The sequence below is a fragment of the Scyliorhinus canicula genome, chromosome 4 (assembly GCF_902713615.1).
Source record: "Scyliorhinus canicula chromosome 4, sScyCan1.1, whole genome shotgun sequence".
NCBI classification, from domain to species: domain Eukaryota; kingdom Metazoa; phylum Chordata; class Chondrichthyes; order Carcharhiniformes; family Scyliorhinidae; genus Scyliorhinus; species Scyliorhinus canicula.
In genome coordinates, this window is record NC_052149.1 from 102,562,922 (window position 1) to 102,585,885 (window position 22,964).

Consider the following 22,964-nt stretch of genomic DNA (forward strand, 5'->3'; position numbering starts at 1 on the left):
GATCTGGATCCCGCCACAACGTGGTGAGTAACGAATAATCACCAATTAAGGCCGATCTCCATCTCATTAACTATCGAACGGTCTCCCTTCACCTAACCGGCTCTCCAGTGAGAGGTCACGTGGGCGCTCTTTGGCACACCTATTTAAAAATGTGAAGCTTGCGCAGTGTCTGCTATGGGGATTGGAGGAGTTAAGCAGCCATCTTCAAAATCGGGCATTCAGCGTGGGGGCACCGGGGCTGCTATCCCAGTGCACAGGGTGGGTGGGGGAGCCCCCAGGGGGGACGGGTTTGGTGGGGGGTCACCCCTGGGCTGGGGAGGGGTGAGGCGAGAAGTCACGGATTCCCTGTTTGCCCGGGAGCTGGACCAAGCCCACCAAGATGCCTGGGTCGCAGGATTCTCAGCCATCTCCAGGATGCCCCAGGTCCAGGGGGTAATAGATGGCATGCATTTCACCTTGTGTGCACCTTGAGGTCCGGGAGAGCCCTTCATTAACAGGAAGGGGTTCCACTCCCCAAACGTTTAATTTGTGCCCGACCACCACCTCAAGAGCATGCACTTGTGTGTATGCATCTTAGGGAGTGTGCATGACAATTACATTCTGGAGCAGCCGGAGATCCCGGCTGTTTTCAAGGAACACCCCAGAATGACGGGTTGGCTGTTGGGGAATTAGGGGTACTTGCTGAGTTCCTGGCTAATCACGCCATTACTGAGGCCGGGGACCGTGCGAAGACCATTGTGAGCACATGCTTCATGCAACGCGCAGGGGGGTGGCTATGGTGGGGACAGGCATGGGCACCGCTGCTGGGAATGGGTGGGGTGTGCTGATGGGTGCCAGGGTGTGCTAGGGCACAGGCCCAGTATAATGCCTGGGGGGTGGTAGTGGGGGAAGACAGGGTTGGTGCGGTGCCAACTGCAGGGTCATCGGGGGCGGGGGTGTGGCAGGTGGGACCAGTGCCAGGGGGCCGATGCCAACTCACCCGTGCAACCCAGTGGAGGTTGTTGAGCTTCTTGCGTCACTGGGTGGTGGCCCTCCTGGTGTCACTCCCTGTGCTGACATTGCATCCAAGGTGGTACTGGCTGCCGTGGGGCTGACCCTCCGACCTCCTCGGGGCAATAGGGTATCCCGTCTGGCCTCCAAAGCGCCCAATAGTCTGGCCAGGTCGGCATCCCTGAATCGTGGAGCAGGTTTGCGTTGCGGCATCTCTGTGTCCTATCTGGGGTTTGCTCTGCGGGATCGGTTTAAGAGCTGCTCCCCCTCGTTAGCAGGGAGCTGCCGGGCACGGTCCAGGTCAATCACCTGGTGGGACAGTCATTTCTGATGTGAAGCCCGTGGGGCATCATTACCGTCCCTCATCGGCGTTTGGTACCAGTGGCAACCTCACTGAGTCGGCCATCGGGAAGCACCCGGCAATTTCCACTCGGTACCACACTTAGAAACATTTCCGTTAGATTGCGCGCATTAACTTTGGTAGAGTAACAAAGACTACATTTTGGAGCCATTTAATGGAGAGCTGCATGCAGTGTTGGAAGAAGCTGGTCGATTATTTCAGATGAACGCTACAAGAGGAGGTGAATGGGCCTCATCCGTACTTACCTTGAGATCCTGTGAAATGAAACTGACAGGAAAGTTCCCAAGGGATGGCTAACCGGCAGGCTCAGCATTGGGATATTTTCTTTCAGCAGTTGCCAGGGCAACCCTTTGCGTTTAGTACATCTGGTACATTTCTAACATGAAATAGGATCAGTATTTTTGCAGTTAACATAGAACAGGATATTGAACTGAGGCTGCTCCTCGTGTCACATCGTCACTGTGATGTTAAGCAGTGAAAATATGATTCCATCTTCCACTGGCATTTCTCCATGCAGGTGTGAGAAACTAAACTTTAAAACACATGAAACACAAACACATCAGCAGCTAAAATCCTCCTCCACCTGCGGGCCCTGGTGATTGCCTGCTATTTTCATCACTTCGTAGCTGTGGAATTTTCCACGATTGTGTTTTCATACTTGGAATTCCTGTTAAAAGTGAGTCTGTCTGAATAAGACCAGACCCGCATCCGAGCATGTACCCAGAGTTGGTGCAACTTTCTGAGGTATAATCTTAGGCAGGGCCACGTATGTTGAAGCCAATCACCAAAGCATCACTGCACAGCATTCTCATTGGCAAGGATTGGATGGTAAAATATTTCTCCAATCATGTAGCCATGCAGTGAGACAGCCAGAGAGTCTTTTGCTTCTTTATTTGTGAAACTGGGCAGTAAACGGCAGACTTTAATCATACTGAGAGGAGACATCATAACTAAACTCATTTAGTGCTACGCCACCTCTCAGGTCCCTGTAAGTTAACTTTTTTGAATAAATTTAACGTGCCCAATTTTCTTTTCTAATTAAGGGACAATTTAGCGTAGCCAATCCACCTAACCTGCGCATCTTTGGGTTGTGGGGGTGAGACCCACGTAGACACGGGGAGAATGTGACTGTAAGTTAACTCTTAAGCACCTACTCCTTCACCCCCTACCTCTAAATAAATGAATGGCAGTGTTCTGGGAGGTCATTCGTTACTGGTATGTCTTCTCTAAGATGGCCACTGGGAGATGTGTAAGATTGCAGCCTGCAGTGATTCACAGTCTGAATCTTCCCTTCCTCCACTCAGTAAACTTTTTCTCCCTCATTTGTTAAGTGGTCAGGCTCCGATTAGGCACTTAGCAGACGGGGAAATTGTGGAGTCTCACTCATGCACTGTATTTTCAGCCCAGTATCTGGGTTCGCCAGTGTAATGTGTAGTAAAGCTGCAATTTCTGAAGTTAAGTCAATCTTTTTATGATGAAAAATTAGTGCTGCATTGATTTTTAACAATACAACAGGTCCAGAATAGGATACTTTTGCATTAATTTCAATGCAAAAGCAAAATACCGCCAATTCTGGAAATCTGAAAACAAACAGAAAATGCTGCAAATGTTTGGGCGATCAGGCAGCATCTGTAGAGAGGGGAGCAGAGTTAATAGGCTACATTTCATCACCATGGAAGAAGACCTGTCACTGGGGACAGGAATGGGTGCTGATCCCTGCCGTGGGCAGCGGACCTGGCAATTTGCTGGCAGAGCCAATTTAGGACAGTACCAATAATCAGCTAACAGCTGCAGATACCCCAAATCACAGTAATATAAACCTCATATATTCGGTTACATGAACCCCGTTCTCATACATTAGCCACCAATTCCACACAAAGATGTTGAGCAGGTCATCCATTAGATGACCTCCAATAAATCTCTGATTCCATGGGCGGGAACTTTGAGCCTCAGGACCCTGGTGTCAGGGTCAAATAAATGGGTGTCCTGAGCCCACAATTTCCAGACAGGGGGAGCTATTTCCTCAGAGAATGGTCGGGGGCCTAGCAATGTTTCCAACCCATTCACAGTGCCTGTAGCTCTAGTGTCTCGGCAGCTGCACTGGGAGAGATGCACAATGAGTTCCTTTACTTATCCATTGTGGTAAACCACTGTACTGTATTGTATTGTTACATGCCTGGGCTTGTCCCTGCTGGCTCCGCCTATGGCTCCTCCCCTCAGGCTCATGTATAAAGGTGGCTGGTCTCCGCCTCTGATCCAGTTCGGGATCAGAGGCCAGGAAGCTTTCTGTTTAGGGTATTAAAGCCTCCGTTACGTTCACCACTCATCGTGTGTTCATTGTTGGCATATCAATTCAATACACTAAACATCTAATTTGAATTCATCACTCAAGCCTGATCGCCTGGAGCTGGACCCACAGGCAGCCGACGCCACTGCACCTTTCGAGCACTGGCTAAGCTGCTGCGAAGCGTACCTCGGATCCTTCACCGAAGACTTCACCGACCTCCAAAAGAAGCAGATCCTCCACGCACGGGTGAGCCTGAAAGTCTTTCTTCTCATCAGGGACGTCCCCTCGTATACGGAGGCGATAATGCTGCTGAAGGGACATTATGTAAAGTCGGTAAATGAGGTGTATGCTGGGCACCTTCTTGCCACGAGACGACAATGCCCTGGGGAGTCACTAGCAGAATTCCTGCGTGCCTTGCGGGTACTCTGCCAGAGCTGTGACTGCCAGGTCGTATCGGCTACCCAACACACGGATCAGTTGATCAGGGACGCTTATGTTGCGGGCATGAAATCGAGCTACATCTGCCAGCGAGTGCTAGAGGGGGGTGCACTCAGCCTCCCAGAGACAGTGCAGCTCTCAAAGTCACTGGAGGTGACCTGCCAGAACATGGAGGCCTACACCTCCGATCGTGCAGCACCCTCGTGGACCTCGTGGACGCCGCCATCATCCGACCCAGGTGCGGCGCAAGCCTGTGCCGCGCAGGAGCCCGCCAACGCCGGAAGCCCCAAGTGCTACTTTTGCGGCCAGGGTAATCATCCCAGACAACGCTGCCCTGCACGGAACGCGACTTGCAACGGGTGTGGGAGGAAGGGCCACTTTGCGAAAGCCTGCCAGGCCCGATCTCTTCCTAAAGCTTCTAGGCCCAGCAGTGCTGCCTGCTGCCTGTCGGGGCCACCCCCAGCTGCCGCGCCACCCGCCATGTGCGACCCGTGGGTGCCGCCATCTTTAACGCCATTTTGTACTTCACCCACCATGCACGTCCCACGGGGTCCGCCATCTTTGACGCCATCTCCGATGCCACCCGCCATGCACGTCCCACGGGGGCCGCAACCTTAGAACCACTCCGCCACCTCCCGGGAGGCCTGCTCACCCGATCGTACGCTGGCCGCTGCTATCACCGACCGGCCTACCCATCACCTTCTGAAACTCGCCTCCACCACGCTCGACCAGTCCCGGCCTCACCACCTCACAAAATCTATGATGACCGTCCGGATCAACGGGCACGAGACGGCCTGGCTTTTCGACTACTGGAGCACAGACAGCTTCATACACCCAGATACGGTAAGGCGCTGCTCACTCCCAATCTTACCCGCAACCCAGAAAATCTCCCAGATCACATGCAGTAGAAATCTGGGGGTACTGTGTCGCACCCTTACTGTACAAGGCGTAGAGTCCACTAACTTCGAACTCTAAGTCCTTCCCCATCTCTGTGCTGCCCTATTACTGGGGCACGACTTCCAGTGCAACCTCCAAAGCCTTACTTTAAAGTTAGGCGGACCCCTGCCCCCCTCACCGTCTGTAGCCTCACGATCCTTAAGGTCGCCCCACTTTCGCTCTTCGCCAACCTCACCCCGGATTAACAGGGTAACAGCCCCTGGAGAGCCCAAGTGGTGGTCGTCAAGACTGGGGAGAAGCACCGGATGGCCATTGACTACAGTCAGACCATTAACCGATACACGCAGCTCGACGCGTACCCCCTCCTCCGCATATCTGACATGGTCAATCAGATTACGCAGTATCGAGTCTTCTCCACAGTTGACTTGAAGTCCGCGTACCACCAGCTCCCTATCCGCCCGGAGGACCGCAAATACACTGCCTTCGAGGCAGATGGCCACCTCTACCACTTCCTCAGGGTCCCCTTTGACATCACCAATGGGGTCTCGGTCTTCCAACGAGAAATGGACCGAATGGTTGACCAGTACAGGCTGCGGGACACGTTCTCGTACTTCGATAATGTCACCATCTGCAGACATGACCAGCAGGACCATGACGAAAACCTCCGGCACTTCCTCCACACCGCTAAACTACTGAACCTCACTTACAATAAGGAAAAATGCGTTTTCCGCACAACCCGCCGAGCCATCCTTGGCTACGTTGTGGAAAATGAAGTCCGAGACCCGACCCCAACCGCATGCGCCCCCTCCTAGAGGTCCCCCTCTCCAATGCCCCAAGGCCCTGAAGAGATGCCTGGGGTTCTTCTCTTACTATGCCCAGTGGGTCCCCAATTATGCGGACAAGGCCCGTCCGCTTATTAAATCCACCGTTTTCTCCCTGACGGCTGAGGCCCGCCTGGCCTTCAAGGCAGATATTTCCAAAGCTGCGATGCACGCTGTGGACGAGTCCATTCTGTTCCAGGTGGAGAGCGATGCGTCGGACTTTGCGCTGGCCGCTACCCTCAACCAGGGGGGTAGGCCCATGGCTTTCTTCTCCCGTACCCTCCATGCCTCCAAAATTCGACACTCCTCTGTCGGAAAGGAAGCCCAAGCCATAGTAGAAGCTGTGCGACATTGGAGGCATTACCTGGCAGGCAGGCGATTCACTCTCCTCACTGACCAAAGGTCGGTTGCCTTCATGTTCAATAACACACAGCGGGGCAAGATGAATAATGACAAGATTCTGAGGTGGAGGGTCGAGCTCTCCACCTACAACTACGATGTCTTGTATCGACCTGGGAAGCTCAATGAGCCCCCAAATGCCCTATCCCGCGGTACATGTGCCAGCGCACAAGTTGGCTGACTCCGGGCCCGCTACAATGACCTCTGTCAACCGGGGAGTCACCTGTTTTTTTCACTTTATCAAGGCTCGCAACTTGCCTTACTCCATTGAGGGGGTCAGGACCGTGACCAAGAACTGCCAGGTCTGCGCAGAGTGCAAACCTTCTATCGGCCAGACAGAGCGTACCTGGTGAAGGCCTCTTGCCCCTTTGAGTGCCTCAGCGTCGATTGCAAAGGTCCCCTTCCCTCCACTGATCGTAACGTGTACTTCCTCAACATTGTTGATGAGTACTCAAGATTCCCCTTTGCCATTCCATGCCCTGACATGACCTCTGCCACCATCATCAAGGCCCTGCACAGTCTTTTCACTTTTTTCGGCTCCCCCACCTACATCCATAGCGACCGGGGTTCGTCCTTCATGAGCGACGAGTTGCATCAGTTCCTGTTCAGCAAAGGCATCGCCTCCAGCAGGACGACCAGCTACAACCCCCGGGGAAACGGACAGGTGGAGAGGGATAACGCAACGGTCTGCAAGGCCATGCTTCTGGCCCTACGGTCTAGATGTCTCCCAGTCTCCCGCTGGCAAGAGGCCCTCTCCGATGCGCTCCACTCCATCCGGTCGCTCCTGTGCACTGCCACCAACGAGACTCCTCATGAGCGTATGTTTGCCTTCCCCAGGAAGTCCACCTCCGGTGTCTCGCTCCTGTCCTGGCTGACTGTCCCAGGGCCCGTTCTCCTCCGGAAGCATGTGAGGAGCCATAAATCAGATCCCCTCGTCGAGAGGGCCATGCCAACCCACAATATGTCTACGTGGCACACCAGGACGGGCGGCAGGACACAGTCTCCCTTCGGGATTTGGCACCTGCAGGTTCCCCAACGACCATCACCACCAGCCCCAACCCTACACCGTCTTCTCCCACCTCTACCCACCCACCTCACGGACTAGCACCCGCAGGCTCACCAGCGACAATCACCACCACCTCCGCCCATACCCCCCCCCCCCCCCTCACCGACTCAACTACTGGGTGAAGAAGAGGACAACACGCTCCCGGACGTGCAGGTCTCGACACCGGTGCCCACACCACAGCCGGGACTGAGGCGATCACGGTGGAAGGTGAAGGCCCCTGACAGACTTGATCTTTAAGTCCACTTCACCCCCGCTGGACTCTTTTTTTTTTAAACAGTGGGTGAATGTGGTAAACCACTATTGTATTGTATTGTATTGTATTACATGCCTGGGCTTGGCCCTGCTGGGTCCGCCTGTGGCTCCTCCCCTCGGGCTCATGTATAAAGGTGGCTGGTCTCCGCCTCCGATCCAGTTCGGGATCCGTGGCCAGGAGGCTTTCTGTTTAGTGTATTAAAGCCTCAGTTACATTCACCACTCGTTGTGTGTTCATTGATGGCATATCATCCATGCAGTTCAACTGAAATGCTGAGCATCGGGCTGGATTCTCCAGTTCCCCAGCCGTGTGTTATTCGACAGTGTACCATTTGCTGATGGTGGAATTCTTTCTTCCTGCCATTGAAGCCACCCCATGCTGCCGGGAAATCCATGGGCAGGGGTGCACTGCTGGTGGGAAAAGACTACTTTTGGCCATCTAGAGAAAAGGGGCTGGATTCTCCGTTTAGAAGACAATGGGCTGGATTCTCCATTTCCCGAAGCTGATATTGTAACCGGCGATCGGGCGGAGAATCCCTGTTAATGACCGAATCGGGGGCGGTGCCTGTTTTCTGATGCTGCGCCCCCTCCAGAACGCCGTCATCGAGGGGTATGCCGCAAGCCGTTGGGACGGCCTCAGGACGTTACCTGAAGGCCTCCCCCGATGCTCCACCCCCGATGGGCCGAGTTCCCAACGGCACGGGACAAGTGTCCTCTCAGTTTTTGTGAACCCGGCGTGGCGGCTTCGGACTGTGTCTAGCGTCACCACAGTCGGGTGGAGCCATGATGGGGACTCGGGTGGGGGGGGGGGGGCTTCGGGCTTCGGCAAAGGCTGGAGGGACTGGTGAGGGGTGGCAAGGGGGTGTCCAGGAGGTCACTATCTGGCAGGTCAAGTCCACGCGCAGCTGGCGCCATGTTGTACGGCGCGACCACTGCAGGTCATTGCCATGCACATTCACGGCCACGGACCCAGCAATTCTCCAGGTGTTTATATCAGGAAGGCCGTGCATTTTACGTGGCGTGGCTGCTAGACCCTCACCGGTCGGAGGATCGGTGTTGAAACCTCGCCGATTTTATCGTCGTAAAACCAGACACTTTGTCCGGATATAGTCTCAAAATTGGAGAATCCAGCCCTATAAATTGCCTGTGATTTGCGCTCATGCTGGGAGCGGTCAGAAGCGATTCACTATTCCTTGCCATGCAAATTTATGCATGGTGGGGATCGCAAGGGATTACATCGTGAACCATGCTATTGGGCCATCATTTTGAGCGGGCGGTGCAATAGTGAGGTCCGATGGATGGCCACCCTCCCACCTGCAACGCAAATCCTGCCGGCCGCACCGCAGAAATTGTCCCTCCTCCACAGAACACATGCACAAGGGTGACCTAACCCCCCCCACACACACCCCAGCTGAGAACTCCCCCAACAGGGAGCCCACCAGAGACTTGCTCTTTGTCTCAGCAGAAATCACTTAACTGCTTTTGATGTGATCATGAGCTGTCAATCAGAGCTAGATGTTTATAAACATTTCAATTGGTGTCACAGCTGGGTACTTGTGATCCACTCAAGCGTGAAGAGAAATGAAATTAAACAATCCAGACATCTGGCTGTCTGGAATCTCTCAATCATCGCCTAGTAACAGCTATTTCTCTTTGATGGGAATAGAAACCTTGCAGATCAAGGGATCTGAGGGGGTTTAAAGCCTGGTGATGTGGTATTTGCTTTCTAGGAAGTTACAGCAGCTGCAGTCTCTTCCTGAGGCAGCAGCTGTAAGGGTCAAGTTAGTTTTAAAGCTGCGCTTTTTTTCATTGTTTCTGTCTGGACTGCTCTTCAGCTTACAGGTAGGGGTGACTGATGGGGCGGGGGGGGGGGGGGGTGCTGGTGTGGGGGGATGGGCAGGATTTGTATTGTGGGGCAGAGGGGGCCCTCCGATGCACCTACCTTCAAGATCTAACCTCTTGGCACACTGGGAAGTCCACCGCTCCAGGACTACGCTGACAAATGCCTGCACCAACCCACGCCAATATGAATCCCAGCTGGGAATTCCGTAGAATCAGGCAGGTGTGGAGACTCTGGTGTCCAGCAATTAATAGGTTGTAAATGGGTCATCATCCTCTCGCTGGCGCTGGGCGCAAACTTCAATACCGCCGCCATTGGGGGATCGGAGCATCGGAAATGGATTGGTGCCGGGTGCTTATCCCGTTTTTGTGACAATGCTGAATTCTCCACCCGATTGCGATCTCTCTGATTCCGTCGAGCAATGGAGAATGCAGCCCAAGGCCTATTATCAAATCTCAGAGCCTAATGAATGAGGAGGTGACAATCTGATCACAGAATGGCCACAGAACAATTGCCTCCTACACCAGTATCATATTTCCAGATCCCCCTTTATCTTATTCTTGGAACATTTCTCACTGGCATAGCCAATTAGAGGAAGTTGGCTGAAAATATGGAAACCCAATTTCCTTAAGAACCTTACAATGACCATTCTCCTAAACAGTATGCTATCAAAATTATGCTGGAAAATAAGGAGATTTGTTTAAACTTTACTTTTCATGCATCTTAGTAGCTCCATCTGTTCCAGTGCAAACAGATACCCATAATACATAGGAACCTTTGTAATCAAATTCTCATAAAGTTGGACAATCAGAGTGCTTAAACTGTATTCTGTGTATTTTCAGTTTATTACTGGTACTGTATTTGATTAGAAAGAAAGAAAACAACTCGATACAATGGCATTCCCAACCTCATAACATTCAAAAAAGCTTTACAGGGTGCAATCCAGCGACCGTGTTGCGCCCGGCGTGGATCCGGGCGCAATGGGTGATTCACGCGAGAGCCCGAAATCAGGCTCCACGCTGGGCCGATCGCAAGTCACCCGACTCACTCCGCCCGGCAAGAGATCCCTCGCTGGGCGAGATCCAGATCTGCATATTTAAATGAGCCATTAAATGAGTCATTACATCAACCTAGAAACATAGAGACCCAGGGCGTGGATCATTTAGGATCAACCTAGGAATAAATCATAGAAACAGGAGTCAATCATTTATCCCTCAAGCCAGTTCAGCCATTCAATGTGACCGTTCCCCATCCGCGCCCTAACTCTGTATACCAGGCATTGCTCCATAACCCTTCATAACTTTGGTGCATGAAAATTTTTCAATCTCAGTTTTAAAATTAACAACTTATCCACTATTCCAAAATGTAGACGTGTTTCCTAATTTCACTCTTGTAAGTTTGCATCCTAATATTTGGACAATGTCCCCGAGTCCTAAATTGCCAAACTAACGAAAATACTTTCTCCCAATTTATGCTATCTGCTCCCCTTCATATCTTGAAAGTGCTAATCTAATCACCGTCTAAATTCCAGAGAATGGTTTGTGTTATCGCCTTTAAATACATTTATTATTCTGGTAAGTCTATGCTGAATTAGTCCAAGACCAATATGCCCTTCCAGAGATGTGGTGTCCAGAGTTGCTCCCAGTATTGCGGGTGCAGTCTGACCAGCGCTTTGTACAGCTGAAGCATGTCATCTACTCCCTTTTGTTTCCAGAGACCGAAAGACCAGCATTCCATTATCATTTTTGATTATTTTCTGACCCCGCTCATGACAAGTTAGTGATCTGTCCCCGCCCCCACTCCAAGTTTCTTTCGACCTTTCAGCGTTTAGAAAGTACACCGTTCTATCTTTTATCTGTCTAAATTGGACAACCTTACAGTTGCCTACATTGAAATCTATTTGCCACAATTTTGCCCCTTTTACTTAATCTATCAATATCTCGTTGTAAATATATGCTTCCATCTATACTGGTTAAACTGATGTCTATTTTAGGATCATCAGTTAATTCGTATATGCAACTTTCTATTCCATCACCTAAATGATTAAGTAATGGAGTGAATAGTTAAGGTCCCAAAACAGATCCTCGGAGAGACCATTAATCACATCCTGCCCATGATTCTGGACTTTCCGTCTCCTTTCACGCATCCGGTTTCCTAACCAGGTCAACAATTTGCCTTCAATTCCTTGAATTCCAGTTTTAGGTAACAGTCTCTCATGAGAGACAGCCTTCCGGAAGGCCATATAAATAGTATGCGTTAGCATTCCCCTGCGCACTACTTTTGTACCTGAGCAGGAAAGCAGGCCACCTTTTAACATCTAATTCAAAAATAAGCACCTTCGATAGTGCAGCGCCCCAATGATATTGTTATTAACGCTGGAGCGTTAGGCCAGGTTCTGTGCTCAAGCCTCAGAAGCAGAACCTTTTGTAGTTTGAGCCCCTCTATGTTGGATCCAAATAGCAAGTTGATTGTGGAGCTCCACAGAAGATGGCAACACCCTCCTTTTGGCAGTGTTATTTTTTTTTGTTAATGCTCTTTCGAGACTACTGTGTGTCTCAAAAAATGTGAAATGTGCTAGATTCTGTGCACATATAAGCAGAAAAATAGCAAATTAATTTGCTGATGAAAGCATTTCCTTAAGCACTTCCAAGCACTATAAGTTCATTAGGAAAAAATTTGCATCGGCTGAAAAATGTCATTTTTTTCATCAAAAAGATAGTCAAGAGTTTCTTTCCTGGAATATAAGTATGTTTTTCTATTTATACCCTCTGTTTTCCTTCTCAAAGTCCAGCTGTAATATCTGACATAAACTGACTCTCTGCTTGACTTATATGATACACATTAGCCGACTCTAATGATAATGTGCGTGTGTTGGAGCCAGTGGTAAAATGGTAAATATTGGGGAAACAATTAGACCATTCATCTTGCTGCTTTTTCCCCACATTGCTGCCAAGGTCTACAGTGCTGGTTTAGGACTGTACCAAACAGCTATAAAGTCAGGGTGGAATTGAGGCTAGTACTTTTCCATTCTTTGTATTTAAAGCTGAAAGTCTTCTTTCATCATACTGTAACCTATACATGCTTCCAATCCATGGGTCTGTAGTCGAGGCGCAGGCACCGAATATACTGCTGGATACTAGAAGTCCTGGGGGAAGGCAGAGGAGGTGACAACTTGAAATGTACTCCAGACTGAATCTCATGATTGACAATTTAATGAAAATAAACCCAATACACTTCGGAAGCGCGGTGATTGTGTAATGTCTGTCTGATTCGATTCGGCTTGCTTTGCCCCAACGTCAAGCCATGGATTCTGTTTTCAAAATAAAACAGTACTCCCCAGCCCTGCTGCGCCACCTCAGCAGAGGGGTGATTGGATGCTGAGATGTTCTTGAACTTTTAATATTTTTTCTTGTGGATCACTGTATTTCGCTGCCATAAAGAATGTCATGAGTGGTCAAAGAAACAGACTTGTTTTGTTTGGAGACGTTTTCAAACAGTACCAATGGACCTTCTGGGGTGTATCACTCTGAAGAAGATGCTTTCATATGCTGAGCTTTGAAGTTTGTTGTTTATTTACACCAAAATAAATAAGGGTTTCTAACAACATGTAACTTGGCTTCAAATTCTACGTTACTTTATCACTCACTGTCTTTTTAAAAACACAACACAAGTAATGCATTTGACAAATATAAGTAATGCAGCCAAAGGAGGAACTCACGTCAAATGGTATCTCTACAGCAGCTAACACTGCTTTCAAGAAATCTATTGAAATCTATTGCACTGTAGGAATTCTGCTCTTTGAGCACCAATGATGACTTGGCAATGAGAGTAGTATTTAAAGATAAGTGCCTGTGCAGAGTTTGTCACAAGCAGTAATGGTTACCAAATGTCCTGGATGAGTAACTTCACCCTATGCATTCAACTTTACTGCCGAATGCAGCGATGGATTGTCACTTTGTGTGATGATGCATAATAGGTAACAGTGAGTTGGTAACCCATTTTAATCTCTCCCCCGTTTTATCCCTATTAACTTCAATTGACAACTTGACAACGGCAGCACGGTAGCATTGCGGATAGCACAATCGCTTCACAGCTCCAGGGTCCCAGGTTCGATTCCGGCTTGGGTCACTGTCTGTGCGGATTCTGCACATCCTCCCCGTGTGTGCGTGGGTTTCCTCCGGGTGCTCCGGTTTCCTATCACAGTCACAAAGATGTGCAGGTTAGGTGGATTGGCCATGATAAATTGCCCTTAGTGTCCAAAATTGCCCTTAGTGTTGGGTGGGGTTACTGAGTTATGGGGATAGGGTGGAGGTGTTGACCTTGGGTAGGGGGTAGGGTGCTCTTTCCAAGAGCCGATGCAGACTTGATGGGCCGAATGGCCTCCTTCTGCACTGTAAATTCTATATGTAAATTGGCACTATTGCAAAATGACAGTTCTACCCCATCAATCCTTTGCCATCATTTGAGTGACTTGTAGTTAATCAAAAACTATGTATTGATCTTTCCAGATACTTTCAGTGAGAAGTATGGCACTGCAACAAGCATAGATATTAAAAATAGTTGAGGGTGTTGGGTGGGATTAAAGTGATTGCAATGTGATCAGTCCCCTTGATTGAATTAAAGCATGGAAGAAACAATTCTCTCTGCGTATCATTTGGTTTTATGAAGCACAACTTCCACTTAGTTGGTCGGTTCAATGGAGGACTGAACGTGTGACTCACACAAAGGTCTGGATTTTGCAATCAGCAGCAAAGCAAGAGAACTTGATGAAAGCCAAACTCAATCTTTGTAAAAAGAACGTCACCTCTCTCACCATGCAGTGGATTGTAGCATTCTTTAACGGGGATTTCCAGCATGGGTTGCAGTGATATCAGCAAGCTGGCCAAGCATCCAATTGCATTGGAGAATTCTCATAGACAGTCAGCCGAAAGAAATGCACTCATCATCAAATCACTTTTTCAAAAAATTCCAGAGTGAGATAAAGATAGGAGCATTGACCCAAGGTGGAAACTGATAGAATGTAAATAAACTATAAAAAGATTTTAATAAAACTTAGTTTAAAAAATCTAGTAATTGGCCATAATGGAGACTTTTCACAGATTTAAAATTATTTTCCTAGAGCAATAGTTATCACTATGATAGCTGTTAAAACAAACCGTTTACACATCACTGAACAATGTATAACGGTTTATAGAATTTCTGACAGATGAGAGCGGAAAAAGGAAAGTTCTTGCCAAATCAGCAAATTTCTTTGATAGCTGGTCCTGGGTGAGAGGGTCCACAGTACAGCCTGTGGCAGGTAGAATGCAAATTCAGGATTTCCACACTTTAACCTATGCTTTCTCTAACTCCTGAACGTGCAATCAGATTCAGGACAGTAAAGATGCTGAATGCTCAGACAGTTTGTTTGCATGCGTTGGTGTATAAGAAGCCTCTTATCCCTGCGCAACAGCCAGCTATGACACTGGAGAAAACTGCTGTCGTCATAGAGCAATTTGCTCTCACTCTCAAATAACACAGTGGCAGAATGATCCTATTACCTGTGAGACAAAAGATGCACACCTTTCCTAATCGAGTGCACAAACGGGAACCCTATCCAGTGCATAGTTCCAAACTGACATTTCAAACATTTACCGGTCTTGTGAGAAATAAATTTGCCACATACTTTTATTAAAATGCTCAATGGTTCCAAATTCAATTTCCCAACCCAATCACCACTGGACACAGATAACTGCCACAATAAAACTTTTGCAAGTTTAATTCAAATAGCTAAATGACAATAAGGCTCAAAGTTGGTCACCCGCTCACTTTCCTGCCACAATTAAAGCTATGATGTGGAGATGCCGGCGTTGGACTGGGGTGAGCACAGTAAGAAGTCTGACAACACCAGGTTAAAGTCCAACAGATTTGTTTTGAATCACTAGCTTTTGGAGCACTACTCCTTCCTCAGGTGAATGAAGAATTGGGTTCCAGAAACATATATATAGACAAAGTCAAAGAAGCAATACGGTACTTTAAATGTGAGTCTTCGCAGGTAATTAAGTCTACAGGTCCAGGCGGAGCAACTGGAGAGAGGAACAATCACAGGTTAAAGAGGTGTGAATTGTCTCAAGCCAGGAAAGTTGTTAGGATTTTACAAGCTCAGGCCTGATGGTGAGGGGGTGAATGTAATGCGACATGAATCCAAGGTCTTGGTTGAGGCCGCACTCATGTATGCGGAACTTGGCTATACGTTTCTGCTCCGCAATTCTGCGTTGTCGCATGTCCTGAAGGCCGCCTTGGAGAACGCTTACCCGGAGATCAGAGGCTGAATGCCCTTGACTGCTGAAGTGTTCCCCGACTGGAAGGAAACATTCCTGCCTGGCGATTGTCGTGCGGTGTCCGTTCATCTGTTGTCGCAGCATCTGCATGGTCTCGCCAATGCACCACGCTTCGGGACATCCTTTCCTGCAGCGTATGAGGTAGACAACGTTGGTTGAGTTGCACGAGTATGTACCACGTACTTGGTGGGTGGTGTTCTCGCGTGTAACGATGGTACCCATGTCGATGATCTGGCACGTCTTGCAGAGATTGCCATGGCAGGATTGTGTGGTGTCATGGTCGCTGTTCTGAAGGCTGGGTAGTTTGCTGCAAACAATGATGTGTTTGAGGTTGCACGGTTGTTTGAAGGCAAGTAGTGGGGTGTAGGGATGAACTTGGCAAGATGTTCATCTTCATCGATGACGTGTTGAAGCCTCTGCAGGAAGAAGATTCTGCAGGAAAAGATGTCCCGAAGTGTGGTACATTGGCGAGACCATGCAGACGCTGCAACAACGGATGAACGGACATCGCACGACAATCGCCAGGCAGGAATGTTCCCTTCCAGTCGGGGAACACTTTGGCAGTCGAGGGCATTCAGCCTCTGATCTTCGGGTAAGCGTTCTCCAAGGTGGACTTCAGGACATGCGACAACGCAGAATCGCCGAGCAGAAACTTATAGCCAAGTTCCGCACGCATGAGTACGGCCTCAACCAGGACCTGGGATTTATGTCGCATTACATTCACCCCACACCATCTGGCCTGGGCTTGCAAAATCCTACCAACTATCCTGGCTTGAGACAATTCACACCTCTTTAACCTGTGATTATTCCTCTCTCCAGTTGTTCCGTCTGGACCTGTAGATTTAATTACCTGCAAAGACTCGCATTCACAAAATATCGGATTGCATCTTTGCCTATATATATATATTTCTGGAACCTACCTCTTCATTCACCTGAGGAAGGAGCAATGCTCTGAAAGCTAGTGATTCAAAACAAACTTGTTGAACTTTAACCTGGTGTTGTCAGACTTCTTTCTCAATTAAAGCTGGAAGAGGATGGGTTGGAGCAGGTTTGGGTTGGGAATTTGTTTTTTTAAGAGTTTAGCCCTCTCTTGATCTGCTAGAAGCATGCAATGTCAAACTCCTAACCTCCTGTGATCTCCTACAGCTGTGTGTCGCTACCCCCTTGGGATGTCTGGGAGGAAAATTCCCGATGAAGACATTACAGCTTCCAGCCAGTGGTACGATTCGACAGCAGCCAAACACGGACGGTAAGTGGATAATCCACTTGCAGTTGCAAGTTGCGGTTGGTTGGCATGAGATTTACATAAGGGCACATGATATGGTACCAGCTGTACAACATTGGACAATTTTTAAAAATTTCTCAGGATCTATTCATGTCACAGTGTAGGAAAATCAGAGGGGAGATTCAATCCTTAATTGTACCCAGAACAAAACACAGTAGAATTGTCAGCAGAATTAAAAAGGATCAGCAAGTCAGCAATTCAGCAGTGTGCTCTTCGTCAGAACTGAAATCAAGATAAAGAAGAAAGAGTTATGCAATTAGCAGGGGCATAGAACTGATTGGTGGCTGTTTCAAAAGTTGGCTCCGGCACAATACGTCTCCATTATCTCCAACTTGTCACTTCGTTTATCCAACATCACTTGATGGATGGGCAGAAAATTCCTCCAGCGGAATATCGAGAAGACCAAAGCCATCGTCTTCTGTTCCCACCACAAACTCCATCCTCTGACTGCCAACGCCATCCCTCTCCCTCGTAACATCGGTACAATATTTGACCTCCAGATAAACGTCCGACCACACATCTACTCTACCGTCAAGATATCCTACTTCCAGCTCTGTAACATTGTCTGAATGTCCCTGCCTCAGTTCACCTGTTGCTGAAAACCTCATCCATGCCTTTATTACTTATAGACACAATTATTCCAATGTACTTCTCAGTGGCATCTCATCTTCCACTCTTTATAAACTTGATCTCATCTAAAATATTGCTGTCCATGTCCTATTTCACACCAAGTCACACCCTAGTGCTTCCAATTGAATAGAGCACTGATTTTAAAATGTTTTCAAATCTTTCTGTGGCCTCAGCTCTGCCTATCTCTGTAACCACTTGCAGCCTTACCGAGGTACCTGCGCCCCTCTCATTTTGGCCCCTTAACAATCCCTGATTTTAATCTCTCTAGCATTAGTGGCATGTCTTCAGGCCCTAATCTCTGAAATGACCTCCGTACACCTCTTCTCCTTCTACCTCCTCGTACTGTACTTTTGAGAAGGAAATCTGCCATCCTTACCAGGTCTGGCCTATACGTGACTTCAGACCCACAGCAATGTGGTTGACTCAGTTGCTCTCTGAAATGCCCGAGGAAACCACTCATTTCACGAGAAATTAGGGATGGACAACAAATTCTGGCCTTGCCAGCAATGCCCGCATCCCAGGAAATAAGAAAAGAAAAAGCAACTTTTGTTTGATAATGTTTTACTATGTTAAGTACAAATTGTTGTTTGATTCTATGGATTTGAAGTCATATAATAGTGCCTGCCATGTCTTTATGATCTGCCAAAACTTTGAAGTACTGCGAACTGTCAGTGATAGACTTCAAGAGGGCATAGATGGGCTGGTGGAATGGGTAGGCATGTTGCAAATCAAATTTCACGTAGAGAAGAGTGATGTGATACAAATTTGTAAGAAGAATGAGGAGCAGGAATCTCAAATAAAGATTACAATTCTAGAGAGGATGTAGATGTAGAGGGACCTGTGGGATATATGAGCACAAATGGTTGAAAGTGGCAGGGTTGGTTGAGAAAGTAGTTAATAAAGTTTATGGGATCCTGTGGGTTAAAAAAACAAGAATGTACAGTACTAAAAAAGAAATTATGAAGATCCTTAAAAAAACTGGTTTGGCCTCAACTGGAATATCGGGCGGAATGTTTTCCCAAAAATTTCGAAAGTGTTGTTGCCAATGGGAAAACCAGGGAGATTCCCGCTGGGTAGTTTGGTGCGTTTCATCCATGCTAATAACGGGGTGAATTCTCCATTTGGGAGACTATGGCCAGCATTCTCCGATCGTTGGAATCCGCTTTTCCCATCGGCAGCACAACTGCGCCGCGGATTTCCTGGTTGCATCGGGTGATTACAGTGGGAAGATAGAATCCCACCACCAATGAACAGCCCGCCACCGTGAAACACGCCACTGGGGAACCGGAGAATCACGACCCATGTTCGCCCGCCGGATGAGAATTTACTATACACCGGGAGCACAGATAGGGATGAAATTCCGCATCCATTGTCATGCGAAATATGGCATGGCGAGGAATACAAAGGATTCCCAATGGAATCCTGCTATCTGGCGCCATTTTGAGCCAGTGGCCCGATCGCTAAGCTCCGCTGCCAGCTACTCTCCTCTACCCCCACTGGAAATCAGTTCCGAACTCTGCTCCGCCCTCCCCCCCACCCCCCGCCTCACATCGCGATTCAGCCCCCTGCCCCAAAAATCCCTACAGTACAGAATGAGCCCATTCGGCCCATCAAGTCTCCAACAACCCTTTGAAGGACCACCCTACCTAGGCCCAATCCCTCACCGTGTAACCATCCTCAACCTAAGGGGCAATTTAGCATGGCCAATCCACCTAACCTGCATATCTTTGGATTGTGGGAGGAAACTGGACTAAGCGGAGGAAACCCACACAGATACGAGGAGAAATGCACACTCCACACAATCACCCAAGGTGGGAATCGAAATGCCTTGGTGCCCCCACTTTCCCCCAAGTATGGCAGTGACCCGACCTACCCCACCCTGCACAGGGACCCCTGTAAAAAGTGTTATGGGCCAGGGTTTAGAGAACCCCAAAGTGTGTTATGGAGTTCACCTGACCCACAACTTTTAATAGATTGTGGTATGGGGAGCACACAGCCCACTCTAAGGTATGGTACAGCAAAAATGGAAAAGTATTTTTTAAAGCAAAACAATGTTCATTCTATGAACTCAAGTTAACATTTTTAAAACATACAGTGAACATCTTAGCAACCATTAATTCAAATACAACCCTCAAAGAATACAAAACTAAGTAATGCTTAATAACTTTCCAAACAACATCCAGAAGACTTGAAAAAAAACCTTTTAACAGAAGCACATTAGGTTTACATACACTACTGAGAACAGTTATAATTCTACTTCACCAAATGATCAAGAATGAAATGAAAATCGCTTATTGTCACGAGTAGGCTTAAATTAAGTTACTGTGAAAAGCCCCTAGTCGCCACATTCAGGCGCCTGTTCGGGGAGGCTGTTACGGGAATAGAACCGTGCTGCTGGCCTGCTTTCAAAGCCAGCGATTTAGCCCTGTGCTAAACAGCCCCTGTTTAGATAGTCTTTTGATGGCAGTCCACCTGCTTGGTCTGGCTTCAGTTCCAACACTGAAAACGAAACTAAAACACACGCTACAGCAAACATCCTAAAACAAAAGTAAAAAGCTGACACAGCCCAGCTTCACCCCCACTCTGACATCACTGATAAACACCCATTTCTTAAAGGTACATTTCTTCAGCACCTATTTCTTAAAGGTACTCTCACATGACACATCCCCCCCCAAGAAAAATAAATAAACCATCAACTTCAAGATGGTTTCATTTTTCACCTTTTCACCATCCTTTAGGAAATGCACACAGTAAATAACTTTTTAGTTTCAAAAAACAACACACGCAAACAGGTATAATAAAAAAGTCCTTTTTTTTGTTCTTCTTCCTCCAACTGAAACTGCTTCCGTTCATTACATTTGTGACAAAGCATTGGCTATCACGTTTTCTTGTCCTGCCACATGTACTATTTTTAAATGAAATGGTTGTAACAATAAACTCCAGCAAAACAGCCTTGCATTGTTATTCCGGAATCGCTCCAAAGACGTCAATGGATTATGATCAGCATATATAACGGTGTCAGACGGATTGCTGGTCACATAAATGTGAAAATGTTGCAAAGTCAGGACCAAATCCAAAGTCTCCTTCTCAATCGTGGAATACTTTTTCTGGTGAGAATTCAATTTCTTTGAAAAATAACCAATAGGCCGTTCTAGCCCTTCATATAGAAGCACCGCACCGACACCCACATCACTCACATCAACAGCCACTTGGAATGGTTTCATATAATTTGGGATGGCTAACACAGGAGCAGAGGTTAGCAAAGCCTTCAGGCCGTCAAATGCCTGTTAGCACTCCGCTGTCCACTGGAATTTGTTACGCTTCTTGAGCAAGTCCATCAGTGGAGCAACCACACTGCTAAAATTCGGTACAAATTTCCGGTAAAATCCACTCATACCAGGAAATGGCATTATTTCCCGTCATGTCGAGGGTATCGGAATCTCCCCAATAACTTTTGTTTTCATAGCCCGTGGGACCATTCAACCATGTCCAATTGTATGGCCAAGGAAAGTGACTTGGGCCTTTCCAAATTCACTTTTGGGTAGGTTTATCACCAAACCCGCCTCCTGAAGTCGATTGAATAACTCCATCAGACGTTTGAAATGTTCTGTCCATGTCTGGCTGAAAATTACCAGATCGTCGATGTATACCACAAAATTGGGTAATCCTGAAACAACTTTGTTAGTTAACCGTTGAAATGTGGCTGGTGCATTTTTCATGCCAAATGGCATAACTTTGAATTGGTATATACCATCTGGAGTCACAAAAGCTGAAATCTCCTTCGCCCTTTTGGATAATGGTACCTGCCAGTAACCTGTAAGTAAATCCAGTTTGAAAATAAAAGCTGATTGTCCCACTTTCTCAATGTAATCCTCCAAATGTGGCATAGGATAAGAGTCCGTTCTTGTAACTGCATTAACCTTTCTATAGTCCACACACAACCGTTGGGTACCATCTGGTTTTGGTACCATCACTATGGGTGAGCTCCATTGGCTGCAACCCCTTCAATTATGCCATTTTTAAGCATACTCTCAATTTCTTTGTTAACCTGTGCCAATTTTAAAGGGTTAAGTCTATATGGATGTTGTTTGTTTGGAACAGCATTTCCCACATCTACATCATGTATAGCCATTTTAGTACTTCCCAATTTATCTCTACAAACTTGCCCACGTGATATCAATAACTCTTTCAGGTCAGTCCGTTTTTCCTCTGGAAGGTAACTCAACAATTTATCCCATTTTTTAAGAACAGCCTCGTTTTCCAATTTAATTTGAAGTATATCAAATTCCAAGTCATCTGGATTTGGTTCGTCACTTTGAGTTAGAATCATTAAAACCTTATTTTTCTCTCCTTCCCTTTCAATGTGCCCTTTAAGCATATTCACATGACACACTCAGTGAGTTTTCCTTCTATCCAGCGTTTTTACCACATAATTCACCTCACTTCATTTCCTTTTAATCTGATAAGGTTCACAAAACCTAGCTTTTAAAGGTTCACCTCCCACTGATAACAACACTAAAACTTTATCTCCACAGGCAAAACTACGAACTTTGGATTTCTTGTCTGCTACCCCTTTCATCACATTTTGTGCAACCTTTAAATGTTGTCTAGCGAATTCACCTGCTCTATTTAATAATTCCCTAAAATTTGACAAGTAATCCAATAATGTAATTTCCGATTTCTCACTCACCAATTATTCCTTAATCAATTTAAGTGGTCCTCTTACCTCATGACCAAAAATTAGTTCAGAAGGACTAAATTTGGTTGACTCATTAGGTGCATCCCTAATTGCAAACAGTACGAATGGAATTCCTTTATCCCAATCCTCTGGATAATCTTGACAATAAGCCCTCAACATTGTCTATAATGTCTGATGCCACCTTTCTAACGCTCCTCGGATTCTGGATGGTACGCACTTGATTTAAATTGTTTTATTTCTAAGCTATCCATAAATTCTTTGAATAACCTTGAGGTAAAATTTGATCCTTGATCCGATTGTATTTCTGTGGGTAGTCCATATCTAGTAAAGAATTTAAGTAACTCCTCCACAATCTTTTTAGCTGTAATATTATGTACTGGAGTGGCCTCTGGAAACCTAGTAGACATATTCATTATCGTCAAAGGATATTGATTCCCATTTTTTGTTTTAGCAAGCAGTCCTATGCAATCAATTAGGACCCGTGTAAAAGCTTCCTCAAATGCTGGGATGGGTATTAAGGGTGCTGGTTTTATCACTGCTTGAGGTTTCCCTGTCACTTGACATGTGTGACATGATTGACAAAATTTAACTGCATGTTTATGTAGTCAAGGCCAATAAAAATGTTTTTGTATTTTAGCTTGAGTTTTCCTTATTCCCAAATGACCTCCCACTGGTACCT

General features: G+C 47.2%; 1 protein-coding gene across 2 annotated transcripts in view; it reads left to right on the top strand.

Moving 5' to 3' along the window:
• Positions 1–22,964, top strand: part of ddr2a (discoidin domain receptor tyrosine kinase 2a) — a 201,511-nt gene that overhangs the window by 121,433 nt on the left and 57,114 nt on the right. For both annotated transcript variants that reach the window (XM_038794916.1, XM_038794917.1), the window contains one exon: positions 16,818–16,920. In XM_038794916.1, the coding sequence (XP_038650844.1) occupies positions 16,818–16,920 (103 nt within the window). The remainder of the gene's footprint in view (positions 1–16,817; positions 16,921–22,964) is intronic.